Here is a 12,364-nt window from a genome sequence, read left to right on the forward strand (position 1 = left end):
CAACCTCTCAAAACCAAGCACGTCTCTGTGATTTGATTCGAGGACAGAATGAAGTGAAACAAGTGTGATTAAACGTCCTGATGTGCCTGAGGAATGAAGGGTGAATATCCAGAGCAGCTCCTGAGCAGCAGCAGCAGCAGCAGCAGCAGCAGCAGCAGCAGCAGCTTTCATTCAGGCGGTGTTGTCTTTTATCCGTCCAGATCTCGCCTGTTTATCTAGCGGTTCAAAGTTGTTCGTCTTTAAGCCTCCACCAGCATCATTACTGGGGCTTCTGCTGCCCCACAGCCTCCATCTGCTGGACTTCAAATGGACTTTTTGCTTTTTGCAGGATCAGCTTCCTCCTGACTGTCGAGCTTTTATTTGCCGATATCCTCACCCTGCTGTAGCCAGACCATATGGATGATCTGAGCGCTCAATTAGTTGTTAAACGGCTCTGACGCGCTCCGCTCTGCACGAGCAGAGACAACAGCTTAATTTAACTGCAGATTGTTTCAGCAGCTCATAATTACCAAAGCTGAGGGAGTTGAGAAGCAGACCGGCGTTTTCTTTAGCCTTTATTACCCTGTCATTGTGTTTTAGCAGAGGAGCAGCACACTTGGTGTTCTTCAGTGCTGCCAGCTTCCAAATGAACTCACTCTGCCGGAGCAGAAGCAGCGACAGACGCCTGTTTAGTCAGACCAGCCTTTCACAGAAGATCCATCTCCTGCAGGAGGTTAAAGTTTCTACTCCACTGCATTTCTACAGTGTCTGTAGTTCCTTGTTCCATGTGATGAACACAGTGATGGACTGATGTGAGGTCAGACTCTGCATGGAGGTGGTGTCACGCTGCCAGCTGTGTTTCTATAATGAGCCTCAGTCATGATGCCGGTGCTCTGGCTCAGTTAGCTAACTAGTTAGCTGCTGTCTGCTAACACAGGTCCATCCATTAATGTCTGATGAACATGAATCTTCACATGAATCTACAGCAGGAACACTGACACAGTAAACATGCTGAATGCCTGTTTGTTATCAGCAGCCTCTCTGTTCACTTGATGCCCACAGCCTGCCTCATGACACACAGACCTGTCCACAGCTGCTTCTGGACTGAACATGTACATTAACTACACATGGTCCATTTTCATTTAAGATGATTTCTTTGATTATTTTAACCTGTTCAGATCCTTTGCAATGGAAATCAATCATATATATTCAGTGTGTGAGTACTTTTACTTTGAATACTTTAAGTACATTTAAAAGTACTTAAGACTTTTACTTAAGTAGGATTGTTGATGTAGCACTTCTACTTTTTCTACTTTTACTTGAGTATATATTTTGATGGGTAATTGTACTTTTACTTGAGTACCAAGCTTCAGTACTTCCCCCACCACTGTATATGAGCCATCAGGGGTTTTTCTTTTTTTGCAACTGCTGAAACGAAACGAGGAAAGCAGGATGGATAAAGTGACCTTGATTGCAGGAGTGATTCATGACACTTCCTTCCCTGGCACATGGCCACTTGTGCATTGTGTTTTTGATAACAATCAATAAGGCGCTAACACCTAACAGCCTGTCCCTGCTGCTGCTGCTGCTGCTGTACGATGGAGCGATAGCACTAATTGGCTGGTAAATGTTTTATTCCAGGCAGGGTTGATGTCATCAGGTAGCACGCGGAGAGACAGGATCAAACCCCGTCGCACCCTGTGTGAGGTCAGGAAAAGGCCGATCCTTCTGTTCCTGACTCTCTGAGTCTTTTTCCCATCATTCAGCGGTGATTCCGGTTCATGCTAGCGTTATTGTTCTTGTGAATAAACAAGGGAAGGCAGCACAGGCCTGAGCCGTGTGTCCTTAAAGGGTTGGTCCGCACAAAAGCTTCTTTTTAACCATGATTATCTGCAGAATCTAAAAGCTTCTGTAACATCTCTCACATCCCTCTTTCATAATTTAAGAGATGATTACTGGATCATACAACTTTTCTCTAATGTACAAGTTGCCGGGGACAACAGCTGAACACGAGGAGTCATTTGCATTTCTTTTTTTCCCTCTGAACAATTAGAGCTGTCCCTCTCAAAGGAGAGAACTGCCAATGAAAGGAAAAGGATGTTTATTTCCACCTACACTGTCAATCCACAGAAAGCAGATGGCTCCAGTTTGTTAGCGCTGACTAGCCGCAGGACATTTATGTAAACTAATCAGGCCTGTGAAAGTTTAATCTGCCCGTAACGCAGGGACGTTTCTGCTTCTGCTGATTCACTTTGTTGATATCTCTGGGTTAACTGCGCCTCCGCTGTGTCTCCTCCTGTCTCCTCAGGTCCAGACTGCTCCGTCTCCGTCCCTGCCAACTCCTCCTTCTGGACCCGGGAGGAGTACACCGAGGCCGGGCTGGCCAGGGCTTCTCACAAGGCCGTGGTGGATCAGGGCGTCATGTGGGTCATCGGAGGCTACGTCTTCAACGCCTCCGACTATCACATGGTCAAAGCGTAAGTCCTCCCTCCATCATTTTGGCTGCAGCTCTCGTCCAAATGAGCTGCGAGACATCAGTCCTCCTGTTGCTATGCGACCGCTCGGTTTCAGAGTGTGTCTGCTGTTAAATATTTTTCACTTGCATATGCTGAAGAAGCACTTGATGTCCTGTGTGTTGGAAGAAGTGTGCGTCTGTGTCGCTGCACCGTAATTAAAGTCATAAAATTACAGGATGGTCTGATGCTCCTCACCCTGAACTCCACCCAGAAGGATCACGCTCACTCCCTCGGCTCATGTTTTGAGTTTTATGAGGTCGCCAGCATGCCAAGGCCTTTTTATTTCTGCCTATAAAAGCAGAGGCTAAAGGAGCAATCTGCCAACTTTGCGCAATATCTCTGAAAACCATTGTAAGATATTTATTAAATCTGACCACACCTTTGTGTTTCTGCAGCTACAACCTGAGCAGCAAGACCTGGATGAGCCTTGACCCCTCCGTCAACACCGTCACGCCCCGATACGGCCACTCGCTAGCTCTCCACGAGGTACGTGACGGGGCGGAGGATCCTCAGTCTGTAAACAGAATCATGATAGACTCCTCGTCTCGTTTTGTTTGTGCTTTGAGTCGTGTCTGTTGTGTGGAACTAACGTTTGGATCTCTGAGTTTTGATATGCTGCTGCAGTGAAGTGGGGAAGCGGAGAGATTGTTAGGAGCTGCTGATGGAATAATAATTTAGACGGAAAAAGAAGACGCAGTCGGCGCGCTCTGCGGTTTGAGAGCTGCTTGTAATGAACAGATTGTATCCGAGTGTGCGAGTGCGTGCTCCACAGATCAGATCAGAAATCAAATTTCACAGCAGATACACAACAGGTGGAAATAATGTGATTTTTTAGCAGCTGCTGATGATGATGTTCGCTGTCACACACACTTCAACCTGTACAGAAAACACTCATTATTACAGTTGTCCCATGTCTCTTCATGTCAGGAGACATTCTGCTGTCTGACCTCCAGATGGTCTGCAGCTCCTTCAGAGGAGATTATTGTTCTGTATTAGACGGTAATGAGTTATCACTCTGCTGAAGGTCAGAGGTGCTCAGGGTTTCTGTGATGTTTGTTGGTTTTCATTAGAACGATGCTTCATTAGTTATTCAGTCATAATGAGACACAAAGTGTCTTAAAGTTCACGACCGGCCTCCTACATACTAATACCTGCTGATGCCTGTGTGTTACAGCAGGAATTCACTGACTGGTCTTTATATTTAAGGAAAGTCCGATTCATCTTATGAAATTGTTATATTTCTATTTAAAAAGCCGGTTGTAGAGATTTATTTTTTATAGTTTTGTAGAGAAGGTTTCAGAACCTTAATGGTGGCACATTGTGTGACGTCACAGAAATTCAGAATTTTGTTGGATGTAAATCTGCCTTTTATAAACAACCATAAAATATTTTTCACAAATGTGATGTGTGTCTTTGGAAAGGTCGGGTTGTGTAGTTTATTTTGATATGTGAACCATCTTGCTGTGATCAATACTTACAGAGAAGATTTTGGATTCAAGATTCAAAGTGTTTGTTGTCACATGCACAGTAAGGAAACTGTGCTGCTCACACTGAATGTCATGAAGGTTTAAGGTACCACAAAAAAATAGAATCATTTACAAAAAGAGCAATTTGAAGAGCAAAAAAAACACAATATAATTACACATAAAATACATAAACTATGGAAGTAAGTGGAGCTATATACTTATAAATGTGCATGTGTGCTACACCAGCTGCTGTGCAAATTGAGCAGAGAAAAAATCATTGTGCAAAACTGTCAGGAGGTAAACAGCATGTGCAGTTATTGCATATTAAGGTGCATAGAACAATAAATAAATCAACAATGTTGCAGTTACTGTGTGAGTTAATGAGCAAACATCATTTTATCACACATCAAAATGACTAACTTTGCTCCACTGTTTGTTTCTTGCAGGGTAAGATGTACATGTACGGAGGAAAGATCGACTCCACGGGAAACGTTTCCAGCCAGCTGTGGGTTTTCCACATCCAGAACCAGACCTGGGTCCTCCTGACCCCCCGTGCCAAGGAGCAGTACGCTGTAGTGGGACACTCGGCTCACATTGTGCCCCCGCTCCAGGAAGGGGCCAATCCTGTCATGCTAGTCCTGTTCGGACACTGTCCTCTGTATGGATACATCAGCCATGTCCAGGAGTACAACATCGGTACGTTCACACCTGCTGCAGACATTACAGACACGTCGGTTTATAACAGGAAATGAAAGTCTTGTTGGCAGGAAGCTGAACTTCATTAGGAGGTTTTATTATCCTGCTGTGGATGGGGGTGCCTCTCTTATTCGCTTACCAGAATAAAAACCAGTAAAATGTGATGAAACTTTTATGAACAGTAAAATCCCTGAAGATGGTTTTGTGCTGTTTGTGACCCTCCAGCTAAAAACACGTGGAGCGTCCTGAGTACCAACGGAGCGCTGGTCCAAGGCGGCTACGGCCACAGCAGCGTTTTTGACCCCGGCACCAGAGCCATCTACATCCACGGAGGCTACAAGGCCTTCAGCGCCAACAAGTACGGCCTGGCCGGAGACCTGTACAAGTTTGATGTGGACAAGAGGAAATGGTGAGAGGATGATGATGATGATTGATTGGTGGAGTTTCGTGGATGATGCATATGATAACTTGTAGTTTTTTCCTCACTGTAAAAAGTATATCACAGTATAAAAAACTCAAATGAGGCTTTAAATTCTCATCAAATGTCGTTATTTAACATCAATATGTAGTCAGTATGTTCTACACATTAGTGTGCAAATTAAAGGAAGGTGTGTCATTATATATGCATGTGTGTGTTTTTGCAGGACCGTCCTGAGAGACAGCGGCTTCTTCCGTTACCTCCACACGGCGGTCATAGTGAGCGGCGCCATGCTGGTGTTTGGTGGAAACACGCACAACGACACGTCCATGAGCCACGGCGCCAAGTGCTTCTCCTCGGACTTCTTGGTCTACAGTTTGGGTCAGTCAACACACACACAATGATCAGCTGCTGGCACGAGCTCACACCTGCTCAGTTCAGCTACATTTACTTTAAGCAATCGCATCCACCCAATATGGCCAAAAGTAATTGGACACATGTGTCTGCTGGGGGTGGGCGATATGGCAAAAATTTTATATCACGATTCTTTAATGATAAAATCACGATCTCGATTTTATCACGATTTGTTTTTACATTGACACTAATTTGCATGTTTCTGTGTAAAAGACTTCAGGTAGCTACTCTGTCACCTCTCAAAAACAGTAGATCTAAAAGTAAACTCTGATAACGTGCACTCAGTATTAGTTTTCAATAAACATGAACATTTAAATAACAATTACAGAACAAAATAAAGTTCTTATAGGTTAAAAATAAGACTAATGTAGTTCTGTAAAGTATTATTCAACACTCATTTAAACAAACTGAAGTGTGCCTCCTAAGGTTAAACAATAAATACAGTATTGAGACTTAAGTAACTCTTAAAGTTCAATGTGATTTAGAACAAATGATCAAACTTTAATGGGAATCATATCTAAGGACAAACGGAGCTGCTGCTGTCAGCTCTGTCCACCGTTTACTAGAGTCCTCATATGGAGCCTCTTCATCAAATGCCTGCGTTATTGTTTTGGTGACGTCATTAGCTGTTGCCTCTGTCTGCATCTGATGTACACACACGGCCCTCCCACTGCACACACACACACACACACACACACACACAATACATTCGTATACACGCGGCCCTTCCACTGCGACACACGTCGCGCACACACACAGGCTTAGAAGACACGCCGCTGCTGCCGGCAGAAACAGTACCGAACATAAAGCTGGAGTTCGTTTCAGGGACCAGTTCCTCCGTTTTCTTTTCGTTTTCAGCCGTAGCATTTGACAAAACAAAACCTGATTCAGTTAGGAGCAGTGCAAAAAACCGTGGGTTTGACAATCTCAAAATCGTGTTGTCTGAGATCGCAATTTTCGATCCAAAACGATAGATCGTTCAGCCCTAGTGTCTGCATACATTTGGGTTCGACTAAGACCTCATGGAGGAGACCTAGGCCTGTGTAACAAAGCTCAGAGCGATACCTTATGCTCAGACGCTGGTGTCTAACTACAGTAATTATTAACGTTTCCTCCTTCAGGATCCAGTAAAGTGGAGATGATTCAGTCAGATTATTGCCCATTGGTTTAAGAACCAATATATGTTTCTGATTAAAAAAACTTCCTCTCCAGAGAATATCCAGTAAATGGTTCAATCAGTCCTCTGAAAACTGCACGAAGAAATTCTAGCAGTGACTGCACACACTATGTGATCAAAAGTAAATGGACGGTATGTGTAGCTGGTCTGTTTTTACTTTAGTGCTGCAGTTAACCTGCATTATTGATTGTTTATCAATGATCAATGTATGCTGACATTTTATGGATATACCAGTGGAAAAATGTTCCATTTATTGACTCCATGTTGCAGCTTCAGAGCACATAATGTGGATTTAGATGATAGCTTTGTGTGTTTTGTTGCCATTAAAATGCTCAAAGAAAAGATCTTTACAGGCAAACCTGTCTGTGCAGACACATATGGTGGCTAGCTGTCCATACACTTTTGTCTATTTAGTGCATCAGACTGTGATTATACAGCCAACAACCTGTCACACCTTCCCACCATTAAATCAAACACTGCTATGCTATGAGCAAGTAAATTCTATATTAGTGCCAGGGAAAGAGCAGATCTTTTCTCCTGTTCTTTTCTGCTGATGGTGCCTGTAAAAACAATCCTGAGTTAGTGCAGTGCAGCAGCTGAACAGCAGGGGGAGTGCTGCACTGTGATTTCCCCTCATCTGCATCTGTATGAAGGAAAGCAGTGTGGTATTTAAAAACAGCTTCCTGTCTCAGTTTATGAGCTGAACTCAAAGATCAGAGTTGATTTTTGTTGTTTTGACAATGGTGGCATGAATTCTAATTATAAGATCCCATTTAAAGTTCTCCTCTGTGTCCTCATTTGGAAGTTTTGTCAGAACCCATCCTGGTTTTCTGTTAACTGCCTGTAAATGCTGTAAATTGAGTCGGCCTCCTTCCGCAGTGCTGTCACAGGCTGCTCATTAATGGGAGGCTTCAGCAGTCTCCCTGGATGGGAGGGAGAATTCCCCGGAGGCCGCGGCACGGCCTCGGGACGTTCAGGTTTTCTGTGTCGTTACCAAGATGACTGACAAGCAGGGAAATTAGAACCTCAGGAGGCACACACACACACACACACACTTTGCTGTCTCTCTGCTCATGCTGGGACCTAACAAACATCCCTTTGTTGTGCGATGACGTGATGTAACTGCAGATGTAGAGTCATAATTCAAATTAAAGCGTCACACATGTTTATACTAACACTTGATTGGTCCGCAGGAACCATATTGTTGCCACCATTTCCCCAGAGTCTAACTCGTCCAAATGATTTTTGTCCGACCTCTGTCTCCTCTTCCTCCTCCTCCTCCTCCTCCTCCTCGTGCATCCTCTCTATGATTTCTAATCGGACTGTAGCTGACTTTATTACTCACTTCCCCACCACCCCTCAACCTCCAACACAGCAGCCAGCTGCAGGGTCTGTGTCAGCAGCATCAGCTCTGGTAATTGTCTGGTAATTACAGTCGAGATGGGCTGCGCGTCGAGAACTAATTGCCCCTCCTTAACAGGCTGAACTCAATTAGAGTGCAGAATTTAAGAGCCGTCCGCTGTCCTGACATTGGTGGATGGCGTTGTAATAAATCCACCTCGCCTGCAGTCCCGTCCCAGCACACCAGAGGGCACTGTCTGCCCGTGAACACAGCAGCAGCAGCAGCTCTCGCAGACGTCACCCGCTGTCCTCTGGGAGCCCATGATGACTTGCACTGCATTGTACAGACTGAATGTGATGTACTGCAGTCACTGCTCTGCATTCCTGCCAGTGTTTTTGTGCTGCTGTCACATTTTTGGGTGCAAACCAGCTCGCACTGCTGCCGCTGTTATGCAATGTAACGGTGTTACTCAGTGGTTTGCATGAAAATGTGATTATTACTCTCACAGTTTGAGCCTTGCGTGCTCACAGTGTTCGCACCGTTGCCGTTTGAATGTCGAAGTCTAATCCAGCAGGTTACGAGCTCTTTATTTGGGTTCATGAACGGATTTGATACAGAAACTTTTCTTTCTAATCTGTAAATCAGCAGAATCACTGCTCAAGTCCTGACCTTCCTCATGTTGAGAGCTGCTGTCAGATGTTTTGATTACATAATTGTCTGGACATAATTATCTTTGACAAATATTTGTGTCATGTAAATGGAATCTAGATTATTTGTCCCTTCGTCCTCTGGTGGTCTACTGGGAAATAGCGTCTCATATCAGAGGCATCATCCACATCCAGCCCTGCTTTATATAGAGAGGGGAGTGACCTCAGGATCCAGACTGACATTTGTTTAGCCCACATCATTCCTGTCAGTCTGATTTCCTGTGAGGCCTCATTTTATGAGGCTGTGTTTATTTCTTCTTACGCTCCTCACATGCAGCTCATATTTTTCCCCGTCCTCTTCATGGCTGTCGCTCCCGTATAGCTCTCAGACCTCCAGCGTCTAGGTCAAGGGCGTTTTTTTTTTTTTTTTTCCGGCTGACTTGATCGACGTAAGGAGATGAGCTGTGAAAGGTCCAGCTATAACCGCCCAGCTCGCCACCGCCAGACACACGTATGATTTAATATGTGGGGAGCAGGTCAGGAAGTTTAACCCCTCTTCTCTTGTCTTCTTCTTATTCCAGCATGTGACGACTGGACGGTGCTGCCTCGACCGGACCTCTACCATGACGTCAACCGCTTTGGACACTCGGCGGTCTTCAGTGACAGGTACTCCATCACACGGCAGGAATACACAGTGCTGCTTAGACTCCCAAGATGGCGTCTTAGGGCGATATTTTGGCACAGGTGGAGCCACATTGTCCATCTTTATATACAGTCTGTGATGTGAGCATGTCTGACTTCTGTCCTGAGTGTTAACTGCTGTGGTGTGGTTGATATGGAGTCGTGTGCATCTGTTGTCAGTGTGTATATTTACAGTATGGGACTAAAGAACTCCAGAAATCTGCTTACAAACACGAACGACTGACACAAAAAAATCGACCTTGTTAGCGTGGGAAAAAAATCTCAATGCCTTCATACATGACATTTCATTATTACTCCTGGATGTGAATAGACTGGGATGGTGCTGCTACCAGAAGCGATGAGTCATCGGTAAGTATTATCTGCACTGCCAGCAGAGCTAGACACAGCAATCCATATTAAATTATACATCCCGCTGTAGAGAGCGCATCAAATATTAACATGAATCACTCGGCCTGTTGGAGTCAATCCTCACTGATGACTCCTCTTCCTCAGGAGCAATTAAGAGTTTGTTCGTGGATTCGTTAACTGATCAAATAGTCCCAAATAGAATTAACAGCTGCTGTGGATTTGGAATGAGGAGCTTTAGTGAGAGATGAGAGATGAGGCTTAAAAAGGAAAATGGAGGATGTAATCCAGAGGGAACTACAAAATGAACTCTGACACAGGTGTGCTCTTAAAGGGACAGTCCACCCCCAAATTCAGATACTGCTATATCGCTCCTGCAGCGATATTTATACATTTAGCAGACTTACAAGATGAGGATTAATATTCAAGCCACAAGACTACCAGAGACACAGAGCATCAATAGAGAGGCCCATTACAACAGGCCAGTGGTTATGGCACCCAAGAGCCTTGGTAGGAGCAGAGAGTGGGAAGTGATTCTGACGAGTAGATTGTTCAGATGGAAGACCCGTTTGGATCAATGTGTCACTGCGGCGTCATCAGGCAGTAACAACAGATAAAGGTTTTATATTTATCAGTGTTTTTAATGTGGGGTGATGAGTTTAGGAGACCTCAGCCATAGAAAGGTCTCACTGTGTCCTTAAAATTCTGACTTTTATTCAGAGCTCTGTCATTGTTCTTGGAATTCTGCAGCTCTGGTGATGGGTGTAAACATTGGTTAGTTCTTTTCATAAACACAAGCTCATTCAGCCTGGACCGTGCGTGCTCTTCTTCTTCTTCTTCTTCTTCTGCTCAGTGATTCACACGCTCAGATGTGGTTTAGTAGAAAATAGTTTGTACATAAAATATTGATTTGATTTGACCAAATCACAGACTGGATGTAGAGTCACAGACGAGACTGAAGCCACAAAGACTAAGACTAAGGCCCCGTTCACACTGGAGAAAGTCATTCCAGCTAGAGTAGGATTGAGCCCAGACAGCCTTTAAGCTGGATGCGTTCAGACCTATTTTCAAATCTGGCTAGCACACAGTTGTGTCCGCACTCAATCCGGCTTCATCCAGCGTGTTTGCTGTTCTCCAAACCACTTGGTGGCGCCTCGTAATATGGCTAATAATGTGGCAAGCCGGATTCGCTAGCCACATTTGCGTTCACACCTGAGCCACATTTGAGCCAATCCTCAATTTGAGCCGGCTTGAAATCAAACTGGATTCAGCTGGATTGGAGGTGTTCACACTCGGAAAAAAACACATCTGGATTGATCTGGATGTGGCCAAATCCTGCTTAAGCCACATTTTTTTCCCCAGTGTGAACGGGGCCTAAGATTGGTGTTCCACCACCAAAACATTATTGCCAGAGTCAGAAGACGTAGGAAGCCTCATCCTTTCATTTCCAGCAGGTTAGATTATTGTAATAGTTTTGCTCACCAGACGTACAAAACAACCTCTGCAGCAGCTCCAGTGTTTTCAAAACCAAGCTGCTCGGGTCCTGACTAAAACCAGGCAGTATGAGCCCATCACCCCTGTTCTCATACCTCTACACCGCCTCCCTGTCTCTCAGAGAAACTGACCTTACAACATCACTCAGCACCCAAACCCACGTTTGTTTGTGCCGTATGAACCTGAGGACATCTGGGACAGGCCTGCTGGTCCTGGTCCTCCCAAGAGCTGGACCTAAACACTGTGAAGCAGCATTTCAGGTTCAGAGGCAGCTAAAACCTGGAAGAGCCTCACATGTGATGTTAGACAGACCCGACTCTTTCCTGTTTCAGTGTCTGTATGGTTTGAAACCTGCACCCTCTACCTACACTCTCCCTGTTTTAATAATGCATTTTAGACTTGTGTGTCTTCCTCTTGTCCCTTTTTAATTGTAAATGTGTGTCATATGTAAATGTAATATTTTCTTTCATTTTCTTAGTTTCAGTCTCTTCAAAAACCCACAATAACACTCAGTCCTCCGGTCTCAACTTACAGTTTTTTCTGATTGCTTAAGCACATTTCTGTAACTATTGGCTATTTGTGCAAAACTCTACACACAAATAAAAAAACCTTACACCAAATCAGCAAAACATTGTAGATCTCTTGCAAAAGCTAATACATCTAGCTTAACTCTTCAAACCTTTGTAAAAATGGTATTTTTGTACCACACAGTTAACACAAACCATCATATTACTAAGCACACAATGTGCCAACTACACACTGATGGTATTAACTGAAAACACATCTGGATTTTGCTTTCTCTGTGCATAAGGTATGTCCATGTGAGGTCAAACTTTTGTCATAAATAGTTCTATAAACACAGGGATTCAAATTTCAAGTATGAATGTTTATTCACACACATCAAAACAAACACAAGAAAACATACAATTTCACTGAAAGAGAGAGAAAATCAGTCTCATTGTCTCTCTGGGTCCGGCCACAGAATTTCATCAACATCACATGCAATGTCTTCTAGTCCAAGGCACCGGGGAAAATATCTCCTGGAGTGCCGTATCCAGGCCTGACATGATGCCTGGTCCATATCCTCGCATGCCTCCTTCCAGATGCTGGATGTCTAGTAATTCTGTGGAGTAACAGTTTCAGTTTTACATGTACAGTATTGTTGTTT

The 12,364-nt window shown here is 44.2% G+C and overlaps 1 protein-coding gene across 2 annotated transcripts in view; it reads left to right on the forward strand.

Annotated features, from left to right (window-relative positions):
* Nucleotides 1–12,364, forward strand: part of atrn (attractin) — a 91,046-nt gene that overhangs the window by 12,725 nt on the left and 65,957 nt on the right. For both annotated transcript variants that reach the window (XM_028394918.1, XM_028394917.1), the window contains exons 6-11: nucleotides 2,288–2,456; nucleotides 2,891–2,981; nucleotides 4,408–4,657; nucleotides 4,883–5,066; nucleotides 5,302–5,456; nucleotides 9,237–9,321. In XM_028394918.1, coding sequence (XP_028250719.1) covers nucleotides 2,288–2,456; nucleotides 2,891–2,981; nucleotides 4,408–4,657; nucleotides 4,883–5,066; nucleotides 5,302–5,456; nucleotides 9,237–9,321 — 934 coding nt within the window. The remainder of the gene's footprint in view (nucleotides 1–2,287; nucleotides 2,457–2,890; nucleotides 2,982–4,407; nucleotides 4,658–4,882; nucleotides 5,067–5,301; nucleotides 5,457–9,236; nucleotides 9,322–12,364) is intronic.

This window comes from Parambassis ranga, chromosome 22 (assembly GCF_900634625.1).
Source record: "Parambassis ranga chromosome 22, fParRan2.1, whole genome shotgun sequence".
NCBI classification, from domain to species: domain Eukaryota; kingdom Metazoa; phylum Chordata; class Actinopteri; family Ambassidae; genus Parambassis; species Parambassis ranga.